Source organism: Cavenderia fasciculata (assembly GCF_000203815.1).
Source record: "Cavenderia fasciculata unplaced genomic scaffold Scf_Dfasci-G-b-285a01.f1-5, whole genome shotgun sequence".
In the NCBI taxonomy this organism is placed as follows: Eukaryota; Evosea; class Eumycetozoa; order Acytosteliales; family Cavenderiaceae; genus Cavenderia; species Cavenderia fasciculata.
In genome coordinates, this window is record NW_004457708.1 from 841,743 (window position 1) to 865,329 (window position 23,587).

At 32.2% G+C, this 23,587-nt stretch overlaps 11 protein-coding genes across 11 annotated transcripts; 5 read left to right on the forward strand and 6 right to left on the reverse strand.

Annotated features, from left to right (window-relative positions):
- Window positions 1-7: 7 nt before the first annotated feature.
- On the forward strand, window positions 8-855 carry thg1 (tRNA-histidine guanylyltransferase 1; the record flags this gene model as incomplete). The annotated part of the gene is made up of 2 exons (XM_004366380.1): window positions 8-243; window positions 315-855. 2 exons carry the CDS (start codon window positions 8-10, stop codon window positions 853-855), a joined length of 777 nt encoding a protein of 258 aa, XP_004366437.1.
- Window positions 856-1,015: 160 nt separating this feature from the next.
- Window positions 1,016-2,802, reverse strand: mcfJ (mitochondrial substrate carrier family protein; the record flags this gene model as incomplete). Its single annotated transcript, XM_004366381.1, has 4 exons — window positions 1,016-1,152; window positions 1,235-1,382; window positions 1,535-2,211; window positions 2,298-2,802. The coding sequence occupies 4 exons, from the start codon at window positions 2,800-2,802 to the stop codon at window positions 1,016-1,018; spliced, it is 1,467 nt and encodes a 488-aa protein (XP_004366438.1).
- Window positions 2,803-3,160: 358 nt separating this feature from the next.
- DFA_04029 (uncharacterized protein) lies at window positions 3,161-4,462 on the reverse strand (the record flags this gene model as incomplete). Its single annotated transcript, XM_004366382.1, has 3 exons — window positions 3,161-3,192; window positions 3,213-3,795; window positions 3,938-4,462. 3 exons carry the CDS (start codon window positions 4,460-4,462, stop codon window positions 3,161-3,163), a joined length of 1,140 nt encoding a protein of 379 aa, XP_004366439.1.
- A 200-nt stretch (window positions 4,463-4,662) lies between these two features.
- On the forward strand, window positions 4,663-8,042 carry DFA_04030 (uncharacterized protein; the record flags this gene model as incomplete). Its single annotated transcript, XM_004366383.1, has 8 exons — window positions 4,663-4,706; window positions 5,229-5,841; window positions 5,918-6,001; window positions 6,078-6,161; window positions 6,237-6,770; window positions 6,876-7,043; window positions 7,133-7,406; window positions 7,660-8,042. 8 exons carry the CDS (start codon window positions 4,663-4,665, stop codon window positions 8,040-8,042), a joined length of 2,184 nt encoding a protein of 727 aa, XP_004366440.1.
- A 722-nt stretch (window positions 8,043-8,764) lies between these two features.
- On the forward strand, window positions 8,765-11,080 carry DFA_04031 (uncharacterized protein; the record flags this gene model as incomplete). The annotated part of the gene is made up of 9 exons (XM_004366384.1): window positions 8,765-8,902; window positions 8,991-9,084; window positions 9,155-9,237; window positions 9,313-9,343; window positions 9,437-9,622; window positions 9,713-10,231; window positions 10,330-10,551; window positions 10,645-10,784; window positions 11,027-11,080. The coding sequence occupies 9 exons, from the start codon at window positions 8,765-8,767 to the stop codon at window positions 11,078-11,080; spliced, it is 1,467 nt and encodes a 488-aa protein (XP_004366441.1).
- A 355-nt stretch (window positions 11,081-11,435) lies between these two features.
- Window positions 11,436-12,274, reverse strand: DFA_04032 (Putative E2; the record flags this gene model as incomplete). The annotated part of the gene is made up of 3 exons (XM_004366385.1): window positions 11,436-11,593; window positions 11,682-12,058; window positions 12,231-12,274. 3 exons carry the CDS (start codon window positions 12,272-12,274, stop codon window positions 11,436-11,438), a joined length of 579 nt encoding a protein of 192 aa, XP_004366442.1.
- A 55-nt stretch (window positions 12,275-12,329) lies between these two features.
- DFA_04033 (peptidase S10 family protein) lies at window positions 12,330-15,257 on the reverse strand (the record flags this gene model as incomplete). Its single annotated transcript, XM_004366386.1, has 8 exons — window positions 12,330-12,387; window positions 12,556-12,618; window positions 13,165-13,355; window positions 13,462-13,666; window positions 13,750-14,317; window positions 14,398-14,550; window positions 14,629-14,770; window positions 14,844-15,257. The coding sequence occupies 8 exons, from the start codon at window positions 15,255-15,257 to the stop codon at window positions 12,330-12,332; spliced, it is 1,794 nt and encodes a 597-aa protein (XP_004366443.1).
- A 433-nt stretch (window positions 15,258-15,690) lies between these two features.
- DFA_04034 (uncharacterized protein) lies at window positions 15,691-18,059 on the reverse strand (the record flags this gene model as incomplete). The annotated part of the gene is made up of 5 exons (XM_004366387.1): window positions 15,691-15,996; window positions 16,070-16,107; window positions 16,503-17,450; window positions 17,572-17,662; window positions 17,961-18,059. The coding sequence occupies 5 exons, from the start codon at window positions 18,057-18,059 to the stop codon at window positions 15,691-15,693; spliced, it is 1,482 nt and encodes a 493-aa protein (XP_004366444.1).
- Window positions 18,060-18,280: 221 nt separating this feature from the next.
- Window positions 18,281-20,507, forward strand: DFA_04035 (uncharacterized protein; the record flags this gene model as incomplete). The annotated part of the gene is made up of 5 exons (XM_004366388.1): window positions 18,281-18,416; window positions 18,463-18,757; window positions 19,271-19,948; window positions 20,079-20,154; window positions 20,427-20,507. 5 exons carry the CDS (start codon window positions 18,281-18,283, stop codon window positions 20,505-20,507), a joined length of 1,266 nt encoding a protein of 421 aa, XP_004366445.1.
- Window positions 20,508-20,621: 114 nt separating this feature from the next.
- Window positions 20,622-21,185, forward strand: DFA_04036 (uncharacterized protein; the record flags this gene model as incomplete). The annotated part of the gene is made up of 2 exons (XM_004366389.1): window positions 20,622-21,004; window positions 21,116-21,185. The coding sequence occupies 2 exons, from the start codon at window positions 20,622-20,624 to the stop codon at window positions 21,183-21,185; spliced, it is 453 nt and encodes a 150-aa protein (XP_004366446.1).
- A 160-nt stretch (window positions 21,186-21,345) lies between these two features.
- Window positions 21,346-23,524, reverse strand: wdr23 (WD40 repeat-containing protein; the record flags this gene model as incomplete). The annotated part of the gene is made up of 6 exons (XM_004366390.1): window positions 21,346-21,635; window positions 21,703-22,346; window positions 22,426-22,621; window positions 22,691-22,847; window positions 23,121-23,190; window positions 23,277-23,524. The coding sequence occupies 6 exons, from the start codon at window positions 23,522-23,524 to the stop codon at window positions 21,346-21,348; spliced, it is 1,605 nt and encodes a 534-aa protein (XP_004366447.1).
- Between the last annotated feature and the right edge of the window lie 63 nt (window positions 23,525-23,587).

Genomic DNA, 23,587 nt, shown 5'->3' on the forward strand with positions numbered 1-23,587 from the left:
GTAATCTATGGCAAACTCAAAATATGAATATGTAAAGGCATTTGAAATGCCTGATACTTTGATACCAAATACTTGGATAGTGGTTCGAGTGGATGGTAGATCATTCCACAAATTCACAACAAAGCATGAATACGCCAAACCAAACGACGATAGAGGTTTGAATCTAATGAATCGATGTGCACTTGAAACATCAAAAGAATTTACAGATATTGTTCTTGCTTTTGGTGAAAGTGATGAATATAGGTAGGTTAATAATAATAATAATAATAATACTGTTTACACAACTTTTGACTTATCTATTTCTCCTGTTTTAGCTTTGTAATTAGAAAATCATGTAATATATTTGAAAGAAGATCAAGTAAAATATCTTCATCTATAGTATCATACTTTACAAGTCAATTTGTGTATCGTTGGAAAGAGTATTTTGGAGAGTATGCGTTACAGTATCCACCGACGTTTGATTCACGTGCAGTGTGTTATCCAAGCGACCAAAACATGCGAGACTATTTGAGTTGGAGACAGGCAGACACTCACATTAACAACATGTACAATACGTGTTACTGGGCATTGGTGTTACAGGGTGGATGCACACCCAAAGAGGCTGAGCAGACATTATGCGGAACACTGTCCGATGCCAAGAACGAAATTCTATTCACACGATTCAATATCAACTATAACAACCTACCACAAATGTATCGCAAGGGGTCTGTAATCTACCGAAAAATGGTCACCGAACAAGGCATCGATTCAAGGACCAACGAACCAACCACCAAATCTAAAAAACGTCTTGTCATTGATCACATTGATATCATTGCTGACAAGTTTTGGAATGATAATCCTGATCTTTTAAAATAATAAATAACAAATAAATAAATAACCAATCAATCAAATTGATTGAATTAATGTAAATAATAATAATAATAGATAGAACAAAAAAAAAAACAAAAAAAAGTTCTCGTTTGTTTTTTTGTTCCCATGATCAAAGCATGGTCCATGGGTGTTATAGCGAAATTGATCATATGATAATAGTTTTATGGTCTCTTGGGCTTATCGGGGTGCAGATCAAGTCTTCTTCACTGTAGACAGTGCCACTTGAAATGCAAGTTCTTTGTAGAGCAAGTAGACGGTAGGATGAAAGAATAACACCAAGACCTCAGAGTAACAGGTAACTCATAGTACCTCGATGCGTTCTCCAACCGCTCGGTGTCTCCAGTAAACCAACAGTAAAATTTACAACCCTTTAATGAATGAACATAAACAATGATGATTTGATTTTGATTAAAACTAATAGTATAGTCATAATAATAATAATATATTTGAACATAAATTAGAATGGTCACACTTGAACATCTATTGGAATGGCCACCAGAATTCATAACCCGCTACAAATTAAAGATAAGATATTTATTTCAAATGGAATATTGATATGGTTTGTCTTTTATGATATGTAAAAATAAATAGATTGGATTTATAAATATTATTATTATTATTTTGATTAATTTAATTTGATTTATTTTAAAGATAACTTTTTAACTTCTTCATAGACAATGATAGATATCATTGAATAGGGAGCAGAAGTGATAAGAGAAGGAACAATACCTTTCCAAAGTGCTTTGACACCTTCTCTTTTGATGGTATCTGTAAATACTTGAAGGAAATGTGAATGTCGAATGATTGACCATCTCGACGACGACGACGACGACGTTGCATTGTTGCTAACGTTGGCTGTTGTTGTTGTTGTTTGATTATTTATAATAGATTGATATGACCCAGTTTGTAACCGAGTTTTAATAACATCGAATGGATTACATAGGACGGTGGATATGACGGCAGAGGTGAAACCTGCAAACATGTGGACTACAGGGTCCTCATTTTCGACCTCGTGGTCATTCTCTGACACTGCCAGATACTGTGTGGTGCTGCGTTGTGGTAGGCCGAGTTTGGCACGAATGTCAATCTTGTGTAAAATGTCTTTAGAGTGTTCGTAGGTACCCCACCAAATGGCACTGTAGGGCACGTTACGGATGATCGTTGCACCAAATCCTCTGTACAGTCCTCTAACGCCACGTTCATTGTACGACTGTTTAAATATTTCATAGGCATTGACATATTTGTTGGTTTTACCTTGAATCTGACACTTTTGTGTTGTCACATCGAATGGTACCCAAATGGCCAACGATGATAATTCTGCCAATGCTCCTGATATATAAGCTACAATTAAAATAAAACATTGATTAATAATGGTCAGAAGAGGTAAGTGATGCAATGAATGAATACACTGTTTCATGATTTCTTACAAGAAGTATGACCAAAGTTATTATTCTTTAAATATTGTTTTGATTGTTCATAACAACCAAAATAGACCATTTTTGATGATAGATACCCAACTTCGCAATTGATAAAACCTCTATAGAAACCTTTGTAGCCTTCCAGACGAGATATGCTCTTTAGACCATCCCACGTACCGTTGTAATGTGGAAAGTTTTGTGCTACAATCGACGATCCCTGTACTTGCAGACGAGTACGGACAACGTCGAGTGGATACATCATGCCATCAATAGCCAAACAAAATATCATATTATATCCATAGTATTTCTTGGGATCCATATCATCCCATGATATAGTACTCGTTGAAGTTGGTCTATGACGATTATGTTCTGATGGACTACTTGTAGTTTGTGCATTTGTAAAAAGATTATTATTATTATTATTATTATATACAGGTTGTTTTGAGGTTGATGTTGTTGATGATGTTGATGAAGACGATTGATTTAATTCATTTTCTACATGAACTGAAGACATAGTTTAAAACTAACTCTCTGTCTCTCTATTTGATTTTAACCTAAACAATCCACTTCTTCCCTTTTTTTCTTTTGAGATCTTCTTCTCTCTCTCCTCTCCTTCTCAATATATATATAATATATAAACAAATATAAAGGTGAAAGATATATCAAAAAAAAATAAAAGTAAAAGAGGTAGAATGACACTTTTGTCTACAAAATAAAATCACTCTCGTCTTTTGTGCCGATTTTTCACTAAAACTGGGGATGTGCGTGTCAGAATTATGTGTTAAGATATCTTTTTAATTTTAATATTCCTCTAATCTCTATTTTCTATTTTATAAATCTTGATCTTTCGATCTATAACTAATTATTATTTACTATTTCTCTTTATTATTATTATTATTATTTACTAACTATACTATTATTTACTATTATTATTACTATTGTTATTTTGTTGTTGTTGTTGTTGATCAGGATTATAAGGACAACCAGACATTTTAGATAATTCTTCTGGTTTCATAACACCTTTATGACGATCGATTTCTTTTTCTTGATTGGCATCGGCAAATCGAATCCAAGTTGGGTATCCCGCAATATTGTGATGTTGACATTCGTTATTCTTGAAACACTCGACAAATCTAATATGTTTCCATGGTGAGTTTGCCTCGTCTTGTCCGGTATAGACAAACAGCTCTTTTTGTTTCTTGCATGCGTGGCAACCATCCGATCCGTAAAACACCATGTGTCGTTCACCAAGACATCGTGCAAATGTATTCATGATGGGTTCGCTTGGCTTTTCCGGGGTGGCTGCCCAAAACAATCCAACAATCACCAAGTGTACCAACACTATACTGATCAGCATTGGTCTGAGCAGCGAGGCAGTTTGTGATAAAATGGGGGGATTTCTTAAATCATTGTACAATTGGAATGAAATGTACATCATTATTACATTGATAACATGTACAACTGTACAAAATGGACATAATGCTCCAATTATAAATTCTGCTGCAACCTAAATAAATAGTAGTAGTAGTAGATAGACATATTGATTGAATTAATGAATGAATGAATGAATGAATGAATGAATATATATTTTTGTTTGTTTGTTTGTTTGTTTGTTTGTTTGTTTGTTTGTTTGTTTTGTTTTGACATACAAAATAGATTACAAAGCCAATACCTATTGAACACCAAATATAGATAAATGAAATATAGTGAGGAACCTTGTCATCGATGGTGACTCTCCAGACGGTAAACAATAGGACGGCATTCCAAGTGAGACCAAATATAGCGACGGGGACACCCAAGATCTCTGCAAAGCTACTCTTTAATACGGTGCTACAAGACACCTTGGCTGAAATGTCACAAGTGCCACTCTCAATGTTACCAAAAGCAAGATAAAAAGAAAATGCCAAAGATACCAACCCAAGTACACCCATCATATGAATGCTATTGTTGAATAGACCACCTCCCTTTCTATGACTATAAAAGTGTATATTTGGTATACTACTACTAATGCTACCATTACTATTATTCAAATGATGATGTCCATTTATATTGTTTATACCAGTACTATTACTATTTATATTATTATTGTTCAAAGGTAGATAACTATATCCTCCATCTCTATCTCTTCTTGATGTATCATCTACATCATCTGTTGTATACATTTCACTCTTCATTCTCATCTGCCTATATTCTATTCTATTTTTAGTATAGTATTATTATTATATTATATTAATATTGATGATATTGTAGTGATACTCTTTCTAGCTATTCACTATCTATCTTTCTCTTCTTTGGCAGTATTAATATTATTATTATTATTATTATTATTCTTATTCTTATTATTATTATTATTGTTGTTTCATAATTAAATGAAATGAGATTAGCAATGCATACAAATTTAAAGTTTACCCAAAAAAGGTGTGCTTGTGGTGAAGTTTGTTAATATTTTGTTTTATTTTTCTTTCCTCAGTTTGTTTATTGTGATATTAATATACCAACAAAGAGATAAATAGATCAAGAAGAAGAGGAAGATACCGGTGATGAAACTAACTCAATATAACCAAAGAAAAGGACCCTTTGACATGTGATATGAAAGATTTGTCCTGCCCCACATCCATGTTATTTGTTTCCTCACATTTGTGATAAATTAAAAAGTAAAGTAGGTAGGTATATATTAATATAAACTTTATTTATATCATGTCCAAATGGAGAAATATAGGGAATTTGGGGAATTCCATGTTTGAGTAGTGTCTTTGTACCGCGGTCCGTTAAAAATCTTATTTGACAAATACCTTAATAATCTTTTCTTTTCACCAATACCCACCACACCTTTACATTCAACAAAAGAATGACTCATAGAGGATGACCATCACATCAATGATTCTTTATTCTCAAAATGACAACAACAACAACAACAACAACATTTATCTCTATTTTTAGAGTACCGTATATTAGACATATCATATTCAATCAATCACTAAAAGGATGTACTGACCAAGGTGAAAATACGAACTATAATGAAGTTTTAAAAGGAAGAGATATTATAAAATTAGCACGTCTTGCAATGATCACAAGATATGCAATGCCATGGAATTTTATCAAACACTATCTACCACCTCGAGACAATGTACTACCTAAAAGAAGATGGCATACAATAGCAAGATACTGTTTTCACAAGAATGCTACATTGTCAACATTTGAACATCTATTGGAATGGTCACCAGACTTTAATCCACAAGATCAAGTTTGTTCATATCTCGCTAGAAATGTTGGACATTCTGGTCATCGTGATATATTGGAGTTGTTAATCAAGAGATACCCAAACATTGAAGGATTGAACAGAGCCAAACAAGCAGCTGCCGAACAAGGACACATTGATGTGATGGAGCTATTGAGTCTATACAAAATAGAAAACTACTCTTCCGATGCAATGGAACAAGCAAGTAGAAACGGTAGATTAGATGTAGTCATGTATCTTCATAAAAATGGTGCTACTAGCTCTGATAAAGCTATTCGTTGTGCAGCTCTTGGTGGTCATTTTGAAATAGTAAAGGTAAGACGGCAAAACTAATCAAACCATCTAATTAATCAAACCATATCTAATTAATTATTAATTCTCCTTTCTTTAGTTTCTTCATTACAATAGAACAGAAGGTTGTGATCAGTATACTTTTGGTGCAGCTGTTTATGCTGGAAATTTGGAAATAGTAAAGGTATATTTTAAATATCATGATCGCAAACTTTAATTGTAAACAATCATTAATATATGATATATCTATATTTCTTTAGTTTCTTCACTTTAATAGAAGTGATCCAACATCTTTTGGTAAATTTACAAGCGCTGCTACTCAAGGTCATTTGGATGTTCTAAAGGTATTTATATATATATATTATATCTATTTATGTGTAGTTTAATATACACTTAGACTTATATTTATATGTATTTAGTTTTTACATGAGAATAGAACTGAAGGATGTAATACAGATGCGATGGATAGAGCCTCGGAGAAAGGATTCATTGATATAGTAAAATGGTTACATTTTAATCGTACAGAGGGATGCACAACTATTGCTATGGATTCCTCAGCTTCATTGGAAATCACACAATTCCTACATACACATCGCACTGAAGGGTGCACATCTTTGGCTATGGATAATGCCGCTCGACACAATAGATTGGATGTTTTGAAATTCCTACATGAAAAAAGAAGTGAAGGATGCACATCAAAGGCAATCGATGATTTAATGATATTCCTACTTCCTGAAAAGAGGAAAAAGGAAGCACATTCTGTTAGTATGGAGATTTTAACATTTCTACATGAAAAGCTTGGAGCTGTCCCAACCAAACTAGCTGTCAATCGTGCGGCTACTCAAGGTCTATTGGAATTTATTCAATTCTTTCATAAACACTATTCATCTTTAAATATATGGACTAAAGCTATGGATTATGCTGCTACCAAAGGCCATTTAAATATAGTTAAAGTAAATATTAAATTAAATATTATTTAAATATTAAAAAAAAAAGAAAGTCAAAAAAAAGAAAATAATTTATTAACTCTAATATTTAATATTAATTTTAAATACTAGTTTCTTCATTATAATCGTACTGAGGGAGGCACAATAACAGCAATGGATTTTGCGTCAAAAAATGGGAGCTTAAATGTTGTTGTATTCCTTCATGAAAATCGTACTGAAGGTGCATCAATTGATGCAATGAATAGAGCTGCTTCTGGTGGCCATTTAGATGTTGTTAAAGTATAGTATATAATTATAATTTATTATCACATATTTATTTTATATTTCTAATTCAAAATATTTATTTATTTATTTATTTATTTATTTAGTTTTTACATTATAATCGTACAGAGGGGTGCTCAACTAAAGCTATGAATGGGGCATGCCGAGGTGGACATTTAGAAACTGCCAAATTCCTATATTTGAATCGTAGTGAGGGATGTAGTAAAGAGGTACTTGCTCCAACACATGATTGTGAAATTATCGATTTCCTTTGGTCAAATAATCTCATATCTAAAACTCAACTTGAACAATTGGATCACTCTTTGAATGACTCTATTTATTTCGAAACTCAACATCATATTCGACAATTGCTACGTCAAGGTAAATCAAAATTTATTCTTGGTCCTGATGAAATATAATTTTGAATCAAAATCAAAGACATATATATATATATCATTAAATGATTTCATTATTTATTTATCATATTGATGATACCAAAAAGACATTTCATCTAAAAAAAAAAGATTGGTTATAGTCCAAGTATGTATACACAATCAGTGACTCTTTTATTTAAATATTAATATTATTTTATTGACATCTATTCCCTTTTAGTTTTTATACAACAATCGACAAGAAGAAGTAGACATTGCAAGTGCACTGGAATCATCTTGTTTCAACTCAAGAATTGAGATTGTTTCGTTCTTGGTGGATATTCTCATCAAACAAAAAGAGGAAAAAGGATTATTGACAGTGCAACAAGAACAAAACATTGAAAATGCAATCGTTTCAGCATCTGCTTTCGGTCGACTTGCATTGGTCCAACACATTATATCATCACTCAACATTACAACTCTTCAAAAGAGGACAATACTCAAGATCAAGAGTTACTGTGTCAAACAATATGAAATGATTCATTATTTTGAAACTCAATCTCCATTTATTGATCAATTCAAATCAACCATTTTGTTGGATGACCGATTGGCAATACCTAGAAAATATTGGAAACGAGGTTATTGAATAATAAAGATCCATAATATTTCAACTGTATATGTTTAATTAAATAATATATCATCTGATGCTTCTGCTTCACTCCAATCAGTAACATAACAATTTTAATCATTTCTATAAAAATATATTATAAATATTTATTATCCTAGTTTCCAATATTTTCTCGGCAATCCTAATGAACGTCTCGAATAGGTTGATTTGAATTTAGAGCCAAACTTTTAGAGGGAGATGATTCAAATTGGTAAATTTAAATAACAAAATCAAGATTACTAGGTTCGAATCTTGTTCGATATCCTTATCAAATTTGTTTATTTATTTTTATTTCATTTATATATTTCATTTTTATGGTGGTGCACTGCAATAAATCGTCATTGATTGTTCTTGTTCAACTAATCTATAGAATTTTGGTGTGACTACACACGGATTGCTTGTCCATCTTCAGATTAACACGTGTACTGTTGTGACCGCCCAGACAATCTTTCGTTGACTTTTTACAACCCGCCCCTTTTTTGGCCTGAGGGAACAGGACTATGAAAGACTTCACCGTTTATGCGTTTATTTTTCTCGTGTGTCTCGAGAGATATTATCGATTGGGTGGGCAAAAAATATTTGCATATCAAATATCTAATACTATGCAAATTAGAATAGTAAACTATTTAAGGAGAATTCATTCACTCTTTTAAATCATCAACATTTTTATTTCAAACGATTAATAGATATATTAGAATAGAATGGCAATTGACAAATTGACAGTAAGAAATGCTTGTCCTTTCCCGGTAACCTTCTTTGCTATAGCAGGACCAACCTTTGAATTAAAACCTAATTCAACTCAGTCCCAATCGGCTTGTGCTATTTGGTTCACCACCAGAGTAAGAATATTAAAGATATCACCTGTACAAACTTTTGATCTGTCACTAATTAGCTATTTTTTCATCATTCTTTTTAAATATACAAAAGGTAAAAGGACCTGGCGCCGTAATGAACAAAACCCAATTTGGATCTCATCGTGATGATTATCAAAGCGCTTTGGAAGCCCAAGGCTATCAGATGAGTTTGTATTTCATGAATTATTATTATAATCACTTCAATCATATTAATTCTTTATTTCAATTTATCTATAGACGATTGGGAGGAAGGTGGCTCTGGAGTTGCCGCAGGATCATACTTGGGACTTGCTGTTGGAGAGATCGAATGGGTATTCAAGGTAACTATATATTCTCAATGATGATTTATTATAGATTCACCTAATCTAATTCCTTTACCATTACCATATATTTAGATTCCAAATACCAATAATTATGTCGATGCTGGTATTTACTCACATTTATATATTTGATTTTATAATACCAATTTAATAACATTTTTTTTTCAAACATCCATAGGTGTAGAATGTTATTTTGGAGGCAAGAAAGAAGGTGTTTATGGTCATTCCAATCTAGTCATCTTGGCAGACTTGGATCCAGCCCATGTTTTGGACGTAAATCATCCCCTATGGTGGCATCTAAGAATTGAGACTGATAATGGACAACAATTTACCCCTATCACCAATCAATATGTCTACACTACTCCAAATCTTGATAAATATTCTGGTACATATATCCATCGATATTATTTTTATATTTAAGGAATAATAATCCTTTTTTTTTTTTTATTTAACCTTTTTTTTTTCTTACTATTAGATACATACTTTTTAAGAGTTAGAAATATGGAAGGAGGGGCAACAAGAGGTACTTTCCTTACCGCCCAAAGTCCAGCCAAGGAGAATAATCCAGTCTATTGTACCGAAGGAAGTTCAATTCCCTATGATCCACTGAACCTTGGACAGTATTGGACAATAGCACCAAATCAAGCAGGCGGTTATGGTATCACTTTGATCAACTCGTTCAATGACAAGGACAGTGGTAGAGTTCAATCAAGAACTTTACAATGGTCCAGTGATTACTCTATCAAAACCTCGACTGATCAACCCGATGATGCACACAAAATCAACGCCACTGTCGTTCAGCAAAATCCCTTGACCGTCAAGGTTTGGGCGAGTGGATCCAGTGGTGTTCTAACCGCTGGTAATCCAGGAACCCCTGTCTGGTTCACAGTAGAATCTCCCACCAACATGCTACAACAATGGTTGGTTGAAACCTACACTGTCGATATCTCTAAAATTCCAACCGATAGATCATTTATGATCAAGCATTGTAAAAGTATGTAATAATAACAATAATAATAATAACAAATTAAGAAAACCATTTTTACTAATAGTTTATTTTTATTAAAAAACACCAATTTTTTTTATTTGCAGCTGGACTTTACTTGAACCAGACACAGAATAATGATGCACCATGTATCAATGATTATGATTATAATCACGGCTTTTTACAATTTAATATTGAACCAGCACCCCAAAGCGGCACCTTCTATTTGAGGGGCTTAGGAAATACTTACTGTGGATATGCACCAAAATCCTTGGTTTGTCAACATACCCAAGATGGATCTGCAAATTTCCTTTGGCAATTTAAAACTGGTAAGATTCAAACAGCTACACATCAATCACATACTATACTAGTCCCTAGCTCATTTAATTAACTTAACTTATTCCATTGAAACAATTCTATAGTATCCCATCACGCTGGTTTCCAAATCATTAATCTTGGCGCCGCCAAGGCGTATCCTTCTACACCAGGCCAAGATCCCCTCCAATACCTCTTTTATAAGGAGGGTGCGATTGGATACTGGAACGGACTATATGATGATCAGGTAAATTAATTGGAATAAGATTTATTACAAACCCCTATATATATAATATTAACTATCTTTTTCATTTATAAAGTTGTGGGTTGCTCAATTTTAAAAGATTTCTAGTACATTGCTCGATTTTTAGTATATATTTCTGGGCCTAATTAAATGAAAGATCTGACATCTTTTCTTTCAAAAATATACTAAACGTAAATAAAGGTTTCATATTATTCTCTTTGTTCGTTCACTTTATAATACTATAGGTTGCTTATTCTTCCTACTTCTTGACAAATATTGGAAAACTAGAAAATAATTGAATAATAATAATACAAGCGAGTATTAAATCAAACATTTAATATAAATGCACAATTATTGATGTGTTGAAAAAACTATCTTTTATATACAAAATGGTTTAGAAGAATGAGGCAAGTTGATTGAGCATTATATTCATGCAAAACTCCAATGGTTGGCCAAATACATTCTTTTTTGGGAGGGTAGGTGTTGGTGGTGCTATCTTTTTGACTTTTTGTTGGATTTTAAAATAGTTGTTGTTGTTGTTGTAGTTGTAGTTGTTGTAAAGTTGAAAGTATTATTGGCAGTAGTTTGGAGGAGTGATTGAGGAAGGGAGAAAAATTATAGTATTCCTGTTGAGAGAGGAGGGAGGAGAATTAACTAAATGTCTATTGGGAACTTTGTCTTTGTGTCGTTATCGTTATCGCTATCGTCATCGAGATTTGCATCAGAATCATCGTCTGAATAGGAACTTAGATCACTTTCCGACTCGCTGTCTTCTTGTTGACTATTCTCTGAAGCATATTTATTTACAAATTCTAGAAAAATAACCAATATTGTTAATAAAAGTAAAGTATAAAATAATGTATCATCAATAATAATAATAATAATAATAATAGTTCATACCTTTAACTTTTTGTTTATATTTTTCTGGTTCTTTTAATAATAAAGAAGCAGCTTCACCATTTAAAGGATCGGATGGATTTGGATATAATAATAGTTGGGGAAGGAATACTTCAAAAATATTGATGAGGTCAAACATTGGACTCCAGGTTTGATTGATAACGTCCAAGCACACAGACCCCGATGCCAAGTCTACATTTGGATGATATATCTTGTTGATGAACCCTATCGATGGAGATTTATAGGGATAGTTGGGTGGTAATTCCACTCTAACTTTCCACGAACCACCATGATACGGTGAATCAGATGGTCCAGTAAACTTTACATAAAACTCTGCCATTGATTCTGCTGCCATTGTTACTTCATAATTACTCATCATTCTAATTGGAAAAAAAAAACAAATATATTTTTTTTGTTTGTAAAGTAGAATGAAAGAATCACCACCATAGAACAAAATTGAAACGATCAAGAAACAAAAGAATGAATGAAACAGAATTGGTTAGTTATTATACTATTGATTATTTATATATCTAAAACTTTGTGTTTACATACAGCTTTGTGAGATCAAGGTCTCTTCTTCTATTTGGTGAAGACATTTTGTTTTGAATAGAATAATGATTTTTGAAATGATGCTGCTACTATTGTTTGTTATTATTGTTGTTGTTGATGTTGTTGGTAGAGGAGGAGGAGGAGGGAGGATTGATTATTACTAGAGTATTAAATAAATAAATTAAATGTACAAGAGAGGTATAGGGAGGTTGAAATATGCGCTACGGTTTATCTAGTGATGTAAAATATTGATTGTATATATGTTTGTTGTTGTTGTTGGTCCAAGATGATTCGATGTTTGTATATTTATATATATATATATAACTACTGTGATGTTGTTGTTGCTGTTGTTGAGTATTCAATTGGTTGAGAGAATGGTAATTGATCTCTACTATAAATTATATTATCTTTTCTTTGTATTAGAGTAATGATGATGATGATTAAAGTTAATGTACAATGTTAATGTTTTGTGTGTATATATATGAATACCAAGTAGTTGTTGATGCGTATAAAGACAAAAAGCGGTGGTGTATTAGGTAGGGTTATTGATTAGTTTAGTTTGAATGCAGTTGAAGCAATTTCGGTGATGGTCATGAATGAGTAAAAAAAAAAAACAAAAAAACAAAAAAGAATTAATATATATTATTTTAATATATGACTGTTGTCAGTCCCAGGGTTAGGGATATTTACCAAATTGTAAAACATAATTAATATATTATTTCACAATTTTATTTTTTGTAGTGTTGTTTCTTTAAATTTAAGGATCTATTGTCATGTGACAAAAAATATTATTATTCAAAAGATAAATAATATTATTTTTGGATTAATATATGTGAGATCAAGTTTAAAGGGAGGGGGTGTATGATTTATTTATTTAATTTATTGGATTCTATGGTAGTGGGAATGATGATGGGATCTGACTCTGCCAATTATCAACATGAAAAGAGCACCGATAAAGACACCACCAATGAAACAACCAATGATAATTCCAATCCACATCTTTTCAGTCAATGACTTGGATGATGAGTTATCTTCAGTACCAACAGATTGAGGAGCGTCGGCATAGGTTTCGTTGGAAATGAAACGACGAATCATATCAAATGTAAATTCTGGTTGATCCATTGGTACCTAAATAAAGATAAATAAATAATAATAAAGATAATAAGTAAGTATACTAATACTAGTATGGAATATTTATATATATATATATATAAATATATAATTTTTAACATACCATATGTGAACCACCAAGTACCAACAAATAAGTCAAGTTTTGTGAGGAACGGGTATAACCTGCAGTTTGGGTGAAACCGTCCTTTGGAGCAGTCCAAACACTAGAGTTGGCAGCCTTCCATTCAGCAGCACCTGACCATTCAAGAACATCCAAATATTCAGTTGTTCCAACATGATTACAAATTAAATCAAATTGTCCATTGTATCTAAAATTTTAAAAAAATAAAAAATTATTAGGATAGTTTGTAATTAAGATTATTATTATTATTATTATTATTTAACTACATACAACAAGACACGAATACGTGCGAGTAAATCTGGGAAAAGGTATAAACTAGAAGCATCTTGACCGAAAACAACAGAGTTGACAGTGTCGTTACACTCGGCCCATGGGTGTGGGACTAAACTGGCGTGGATGGCTTCACGAACGATTGGATTGTTCAAATAGTCGGCTTCATAGTCGACACCTGGGAGTGGCCATGCAGATCCACCAGTTGGATCGTACAATCTAATATCATAGACATTGACAAAGGTGGTACCTGGGGCACCAGAGTCATTGGACAATTGACCCATGACATTGTCACATTCTGGCGAGTCCAATACGTTGTTGTTGATTTGGTCTTGACACGAAGAGATTAAAGAGTTGTAATAGTTGACTTGCTTGTTGTTGATGATACCGGCGGCATAGGCAACAGTCGAGTATGATTCGTATTGAACAACTGGATGAGTCCAACCATTTCCAATTGCAACACCCTTCAAATTAATGATGGTGCCATTCAATGAGTTGTTTTGGATTTGATCATTCATTGTAAGAATGAAATTTGAATAATGTGGAATATAATGTCCAGCATATGATTCTAGAAAAAAACAAAATAGAAATTCAAAATGAATATAAACTCTTATTCATAAAGATATCTATCTTTCAATTTATACATACCACCAGAAATGTAAAGATCATTGCCAGTAAAGTTATCAAAAACATTGTACCATGATTGAAGGAAAGTGTAGAAATCAGTTTCCAATTCTTCATCGGATGCTGCTAAACCACTGTCATCATCAACATATGATAAACCAGTTCCAACAGGTTCATCTAAAATAATAAATTAATAAATATGTTAATATTATGTATTAAATCAAATATCAAGGACAATAAAACAAACATTCGTACCAATGTATAGGATATTGGCAACATTATGCCATGAACTTGGGTTAATGGAAACGGTGAAGTTGGCAGATTCAGTATCATTTGGTGAAAGACGGAATGGACCATTCTCAAGGAATAAACCATCCATACTTGAACAACCAGGTCCCTACAATATTAAAAGTAAAGATTAATCATTATGATACTATATATTATATTATATTATTATATATTGAACTTACACCATTAATCCAAATAGCAACTGGAGCAGTTTCAGGGTTTGAAACATTAGCTTGAATGAACCAAAAGAAGATATTTCCATTTGAAGTTTCATTGATGTTGATGAGACCGGCATAATGAACAATATCGGTTGATGGGTCTAGACCTGGAAGATCAGTGACCAAGAAACTGGATTGGTTGGCTGGACCGACTTGTTGACGGAGTCTAGCAAGACGTTCGTTCCATTGTGGTACCTTTTTGATAATGTCTTCCTTGGTTCTAGGTTCCCATTTGCCTTGATTGGGTGCTTCCTTGACAGGCTTGAAATCCTTTAATTCATTACCACCCATCTTGAAATATTTCTTTGATTCTCCCAATCCAACATTTAATAATAAAATGCATACTATAATTGATAGTATTAATTGAGTAACTTTCATCATTCTCTCTCTCTCTCTCTATATATAAGTTGTTCTTTACTCTAAAGTAGTAGTATTACAATTATAGATAGATATAAATAATAAATATATACTGATAAAATAATGATTTGATTACTAAGTTTGCAAATAGAAAAGAATAGAATGAGTGCGCGAAAGATTGATGGAGTTTGAATGATTTGCAAACGACAGTTTTTAAACAGCAGGTCTACCCCCCTCTTCCGCTCCATTCATTAAAAATTTTAAAAAAATCAAATAAATATCTCACTTCTGAAGCGTGTCGTCGTGGATTTAACGACTTCCACGCAACTTCGTTTGAATGTTCTAAGCGCCCAATACCAAGTCGCCAATGACTTCAGAAGAATAAATAAAATTCCAAGGAAAATACCTATGTTTTGTAATAATACTTCTTCTTCTTGCTTGTTATTATTATTATTTATTGTTGATGACGATCGCCATCATTTTTTGGAATATAAAAATGTGATACAGATAATAACATTGAATGTGACATGAGAGCGGGATTACAAAGATTAAGAGATACAAATAAATCTTGAATATCACCTGATCGTTCGTAAAATTGGTTAATTAAACTCCATGTCAAGAATCCTTCGCCTGACTTTTCATCGAATCTATTGGCAAATTCGGAATCTCTTTTTGGTGGTTGAATACATATTTCTATATCATTTGGTATACTACTATCTCTGGAAATTGAATGATCAATCATATGACCTCTTCTAAATCCCTAAATTATTAAAATTAATTAATTTAATTTTTTAAAATTAAGATCTTCCTTTTTTTGAATTAATTTAAAATACATTGACACTCTTTATTAATAATACTATTAGCAATACAACTATGAAATAAATTAATCTTTTAGATTTCATAATAAAGATACTAATAATATTCTGTGAATAAATGTTACAATCAATTTATCAAATAAATAAATAAATAAATGTTATTATTATTTTGTATTCCAAAAATTTGGAACACACCCCACTTTTTCCATATTTATTTGAGAGTGACATTTATGACAAGACACACATAAACAAACATAATAATAGAATACAACAAACATAATAAATAATGATACTAATGATACTATAGTATGAACAAAATTAATTAATCGATGTTTTATTAATCGTGTCGGGGTTTTGTTTGTTGGTTTGTTCGAGCAAGGTCGGGTTGGTCACTTTACAATATTTATTATTATTACTATTATTATTATTATTGCTATTTAATATTACTAACAACCTTTTAATATTTCTAAAAAGGTTTCAATTAAAGTTGAGAATGGAGATGATAGATAAGATTGAAAGGCATTAGAGATGAGAGTTTGACATTGAGGATTTTTCATCATTAATTTGAGTGTCTCTAAAAAGGCTGACCAGACAAGAGGCAACTTGGTGACCATTTCATTGACTCCGAGGATACTGGCAACCACGTTGTTTTGTTCTTTGGTCATATCGACAATGAATGGCGGTATGTCAAAGAATCGAAGACGACGTGGTGGAAGAGAAGTAGAGAATTCTGTTACTTGAGTAAAATTGGTTTCAAATTGGATGATGGCCAACACCTCTACAAAATTACCCCACCCATTACCAAACTTGGATTCTTTCGAACCGAGTAATGCAAGTTCGCTTGGAAACATAGTGGCAGCATACTCGATCGATGAAGTATGTGCTTTCCACATGACTGTCAATAATTGAGTTTTGGCAGTTGTCAAGTTGGTCGGTGGAGTCTGTTGAAACTGTTGAATTAGAGTGAAATAGTCGACCCAATCATCAACTATATCCTTTACATTACTTGAACATAATACATAGTTGGTGCAGAATTTACCAGCGATATTGGTCGAGTTGATAGATGGCCATGTAATGGTGACTTGTGGGACTAGTCCAACTCGTAGCGCACCCAAATAAGGGATGACAGAGAGATAGTAGTTCATGTCACCCCACCATGCGGTCAGTGGAATAGCCTGTTGTTGGTGATCGTTGAGACGACCCGATTGAAATTGCCAGCCCATCTGGATATCCAAGCCATATAAATAATTGCCCTTATTATCATTACCAAATAGTGTTGGTACATGTGTACCATTTAAAATGGCTTGATACAACCATAATCGATCATCTACAATCCATGGATCTACTATTGTTTTTGGTTGTTGTAATGCATTGGTGGCCAATAAATCTCCAAATACAACTACAACCAAAAAATAATTACTATACTACTATATTTCATTTTCTCTATGATATGATATGGTAAACAGAGTACAAGTATAAGTATATTTATATTTAATTGGTATATATATATATCTACATACAAATATGATATGAATAATATTCTTGATGGTGAGAATGAACAGATTGATTATTAAAGCGTTGTGGTTTAAGATTTATAATTACATCTTCTTCCTTTTGATAATTAAACTAGTTTATCAAAGAATAATTGAAACAGTTATCAACATGCATGATCGTCATCATCACATTTTATGCTGTAATTGGATTACCTGCTGTCTTGACTCAAAACCAACCCCCTACCCACCAAAACTGCTGCACAGGTTGATCTAGAGAGGGAGGGGGTGAAATGCAGTTGATGTATGAAATGAGGGTGATGAGCCTTTAGAAGGATAGGGGGGGATTTCATCCTACACCATAAAGGCTTTAAAGGGGTGCGAGCATTATAATACCGTTAAGGTAAACCAAAAGTTGCCAACGTTGCAATCTCCCTATGTTGCTCGTAACATGTTTGTTCTCTTTTCAGACTGATCTTATCAGAAATAAGATATTTTTGAATGAATGCATTCGGCATCATGACTCGCGACACTTGCTGGTTCTCGGCAGCAGATCTCTGTAGTGCTACTTGTAGTTGTGTCTTTCAATTCATTTCACTGACTTAATTTAAATTAATATGATTTTGAAAAAGACATCTTGGTGCTTTTTCCCTCCAATTTTTAAAAAAGAAAATGTGATAAGTCTGACGTACCAAACTACTCACAAAGTTCTAAATATATGTAAATAATAATAATAATAATGACAAATCAAAAGAATACTAAAAATAATAATAATAATAATAAAGAGGAAGATGAAGCAGCAGCTGCAGCAACCAATAAATTAATATATGAATCTTATATATCTGACTTTGACTTTGAAGGTAAGGGAAGAGATGGTTAGTTAGTTTAGTTATATATATATACTAACATTATTCTACATAGTACAAACAAGATGTCAAGCGATAAGAGCAGAGGCTGATAGTATCATTATGTCACTTCGAAATAGATTCACATTGGATCTATTACAACTACCTCCATCGATTCGTTCAATGAATATGAAAGACTTTTTAGAGTTATATTGTAATACTCAACAACAACAACAACAACAAGAACAAGAACAACAAGAGACTACCACTACGACTACAACAATATCAACACCTGAAAGAAATATACAAGCATTGGCAGAGATCAAACGACAAATGGTCAATGTATTAAGTTCACCAATCATCGTCTCAAAGTAATATATCTATACAGATAGATTAGAAAGACGAGGAGGATCAAGATAGAGCAAACACACGCGATAAATAGAGTAGATAGATTTATCGCGCGATAATAAAAAAGCAAACCAACCTATTAAATTGTACAGATAACCAATCAAAAACAAACATATACAGATACAGATACAAATACAGATACAATATATATGATCATCCATCTAATCATTTAGCCTTCCTTATCCAACGGTAATACCTCAAGGTTAAAATTAATAATTAATTATTTAATTTTGTTATCCAAATCTGGATTCATTCCAAAAACAAACACTGACTTTTCAAGGTTGCAAGAATCTCTCTCATTTTTGTTTATTATTATCTTTGCATCTCTCTTTCTCTTTCTCTATCAATGTAACATTCGAGATTATATATATATATATATATTCGTTTGATGGAAATCATTTATAGTAGACAAATATAAATATAGATATTTAGTATTAGTTTAATAATAATTTATTCACAACATTTTAATTTAATAGAATGGCAGAAGAAGATATACCAACAAGTTCATCACCTGAAACTATAGCATTACCAGGATCTTCAACACCAACACCAACAACAGAAAAGACATTGAATCAACAAATAGAGGAAAAGGAGGGATTAGGTAAAGGTGGTAAGAAGTTTTCTGACGAGCAGTACTCTACACCCTCTGAAATCCTACCGTTTCTCTATTTGGCTGGTGTTGGTGGAACTGAAAGAGACCGTTTAGTGCCATTGGGTATTGCAGTGGTTATCAATGTGGCAGAGGAATTTCAAACACCTCGATTTAGTCCAGAGTCTGATAATATTGTAGAACATCGTGTCTGGATACAAGATATGGTTGGTAAAGACGAGAACCAACACGATTCATTTTATCGAATATTCGAGATATTTGACAATGTGGAACGAAACAATCAAAAGTGTCTTATCCATTGCAAGCACGGTCGGTCTCGATCTGCCTCTGCCGTCATTGCCTATCTCATGTACAAGAATCGTTGGAGTTTACGAAAATCAATGAACGAAGTTAAAAGTAAAAGACCCCTCGTAGGTCCACACCGACATCTCACCTTACAACTCATCGAATGGGAAAAGGTATTCCTTCAAGTTCAAAAATCAACCATTTCAACTCCCGTATTTGCTTTTATTAAAGTAAAAAGAGGTAGAAAATGTATTACAATGTAATAATATAAATAATATAATATATTTTTTGGATCATGCGGTTCCAAATATTTAAACAAACACACACATTCAATAACTAATAAAACTAAACTAAAATAATTAAACAAATATATTTATGAATTTATTAAGTGATGAAAAAGAGAGACTAGCTATGGCTCCAAGCTATTGGATGAGGGAAAACTCTGGAATACTCTCTGGTCTTCTTGTTAAATTATTAAAGAATTTTAAAAAAAACAATAATAATAGTTTTAAAATGATTTAGTAATTTAACAAGATACCAAGCAAGTATGAGTAAAGTGGTGAGCCGATTTACAAATCTATAAACTTTCTTCACCTGAAAGCGGATACTTTATTTAATTTAACATACATTATTGGTTTTGTTTGGTTGTTTGTATCAAATCGATCTCTATGTAGAACTCTTAGTAAGTTAGAGTTTAAAAGAAAAAAAATAACTATTATATATATATATATATGTAGTTACATATTTATTTAAGAAAGAATGATCTTCTCCTCTCTTTTTTTCAAGGTTCCCTTCCTACCCAAATTGCTAAAAATTAAAATTAAAATAAATAAAAAATTCTGAACCCACTTGAAGTGTTGTCGTTTTTAAGAATCATTGTAATATATATATAGATAGAGATAGAAGAGATTAGATAAAAACATAACATAAAGATGATAAAGATTACAATTCTTGTAGTATTAGTATTAGTAGCATTGATGGGTCTAGTCAATGCAAACAGCAGCAGTGTTGTTTCATTAAACCCAGACAATTTTAGTGATGTTGTAAACAACAAGAACATCGTATTGGTCAAGTTCTTTGCACCATGGTGTGGTCATTGCAAGAGACTTGCTCCAACCTATGAAAGTTTGGGTGACAAGTACACCGACTCTCAAAAGTACACTATTGCCGAAGTCAACTGCGAATCATTTGCCACTCTTTGCAACGAACACGATATTCGTGGTTACCCAACCATTAGAATGTTCCCCAAATCTTCAAAGACTCAAGATTTCCAAGGTTCACGTACTGTTGAAGATTTATCTGCTTTTGTTGAAAAGTTTTAAATCACCACTAGTACTTCTTGTACAATCATTCTAAACATCATTCTAAACAACACACAATCATATTCTTTAATATGTATATTCTACAATGGTTTTTTTTTTGGAAGAATCTTTACAATGTACACTTCCAAATGCAATAATAATAATAATAATAATATTATAAACTATCAAGAATAAAAATGTATCATATATAGATAAAAAAACAAACAAACAAACAAACAAATAATAATAATAATATAATATAAATATAAATGGTTGGAAAAAATATTTTAATTTTATTACAAATAATATTTACAAATAATTAATAATAATAATTAATAATAATTAATTGGTGAATTTAAAGTGGCAATTCAGAATCATTATCATTATTATCATTATTATTATCATTATCATTATTATCATCAGAGTCTATTGATGATGATTCTTGATTGGATTGTTGTTTTTTAAAAGAATCTCTGGCATCACTAAAACTGTCCCATAGGATAATATCACCATTCCAATTAGTCGATACAATCTCTGGTGAATGAGGATGCCATGCCAAATCTCGAATTAATCTACCTCCATAATCCCTAATTGTAAAATCTTTATACAATGTTTGTACAAGTGCTCCAGTTAAAACATCATAAACTAGCGAGTAAAGAGTTAGTATCTGTTTGTTTGTTATTTTTTTTGTTTTAATCTTTGATTTACATACTATAAACTCTACCATCAGAAGAACCAGTATAGATATACTTTTGAGCAGTAGTTTCAATGGGAGAGAAATAACATCGAACAAGAGTTTGTCGGATTTGATGCCCACGATACGTTTGTATAGAGAGATCGGGTGTTTTATCAACTGGTCTAACTGGAAATTGTGGGAATTGGTATCGATCGTATGCAGTTTCGCTTCGTAGCTTTGCATTGGTGGTTGATGGTTTGGTATTCATCTTTCTAATATCCCATAGTTTGGCTGTCTCATCCTTGGCATTACTTACAAAATAAGTACCGTCTTCTTTGGAAGATACATGTGTCACACCTCTAGTATGACCAGTCAATACGCCAACAGGTGATATTGTTCGATCCGATATTTGTGACGTGCTGCCACCACCCAGTCCAATCATTCTCTTGTCCCAAATATTAATGTTAAAATCATCAGAACCAGTTGCAAATACATTTCCACTGCGATCTAGGTATGTCACACTATTGATATCATCCAAATGTCCACGTACCTCTAATATCCGTCTAGACTCATTCAAATCATATAGATAAATGAATCCATCCGATGATCCACCCAATATCTCTGATCCACCTGGTGAAAACTTTAATCCAAATATACAAAATCTTTCATCTACATTTGGTCTAAAAAACAAATAATAAATTATTTTTAGAATAATCATCCATCCATCTGTCTGTCTGTCTCTTTTTTGATGTTACATACTCTAAATCCAAAGCAATATGAGTATTATCTTCACCATTTGTATTACAAATATGAATATATGGACTCCATGAAGAATAGATAAAGAATTGTTGGTCTTGACTAAAATCAGTGTCGATGATTGACCAACTCACATATCTAGCATGTACCATATTTCTTTCTTTCCATGTTGTAGTATCATAAAATCTTATCTTTTGATCTAAAAATATCTTAAGATAAGTATACTTATCATATCATTCGCGAATATTAATTATTATCTGGAACATACCTTGACTAGCAGTCATAAATGTTTTGCCATCGTTGGCGTAGCGACAACAGAATACTCTACTATTTTGTCTGACTATTTGTTTTGGATTCTTTCCATCTGGTATATAATGATGTAATAATCGAATTGGTTCTAAATTCCTTTGTCCAAATAATTCTCTCTAATTTAATTTAATTGAATTAATTAATTTTTTGTTAATGCAACATTCTGAGGAGGAGGAGGAGGAGGAGGAGGAGATTCAATTATTATTAATAATAATTATTGAACTCAACTCGATTAAACTCACTCTAAAAAGATAGGATGTTTGGGTTATATTGGATTCTCTTGTTCTCTGTTTAAATATTTGTGATATTCTTTCATTCTATTCAAATTGAGTACAAAAGTTAGAATTAATATTAATGCATCGTTGATTATAGTTGATGAAAACACGTACGGTTAAATCAGCATGTGAAGTATTTGCAGCATTAATGTTCATCATTATATCATTATTACCTCTTCCAACCCTATTTCTTTAAATTGTGTGAATAGATAGATAGATTTAGATTACATATGTACATCTCTTTTCCACATAAAGTATACGTTAACATACATATATGCATTTAAAACTTGTAATATTAAACTTGCATTATCTTCACTGTCATCATCGTCACCACCACCTTGATCTCCAATCATTTGTTCATCATCCTCTTCTACTTCCTCTTCCTCTTGGTCATAGTACATGTCTTCATAATCATCATCTTCGTCAATGTCATCGTCATCTTCAAACTTTTGATCTCCTTCATCTAAATAATCATCGTCCTCATCAATATCACTATGTTCACTTGGTGTTGATGACATTATTTATATTCTATTCTATTTATCTCTATCTCTCTCTCTCTCTCTCTCTCTTCTTTACTAAAC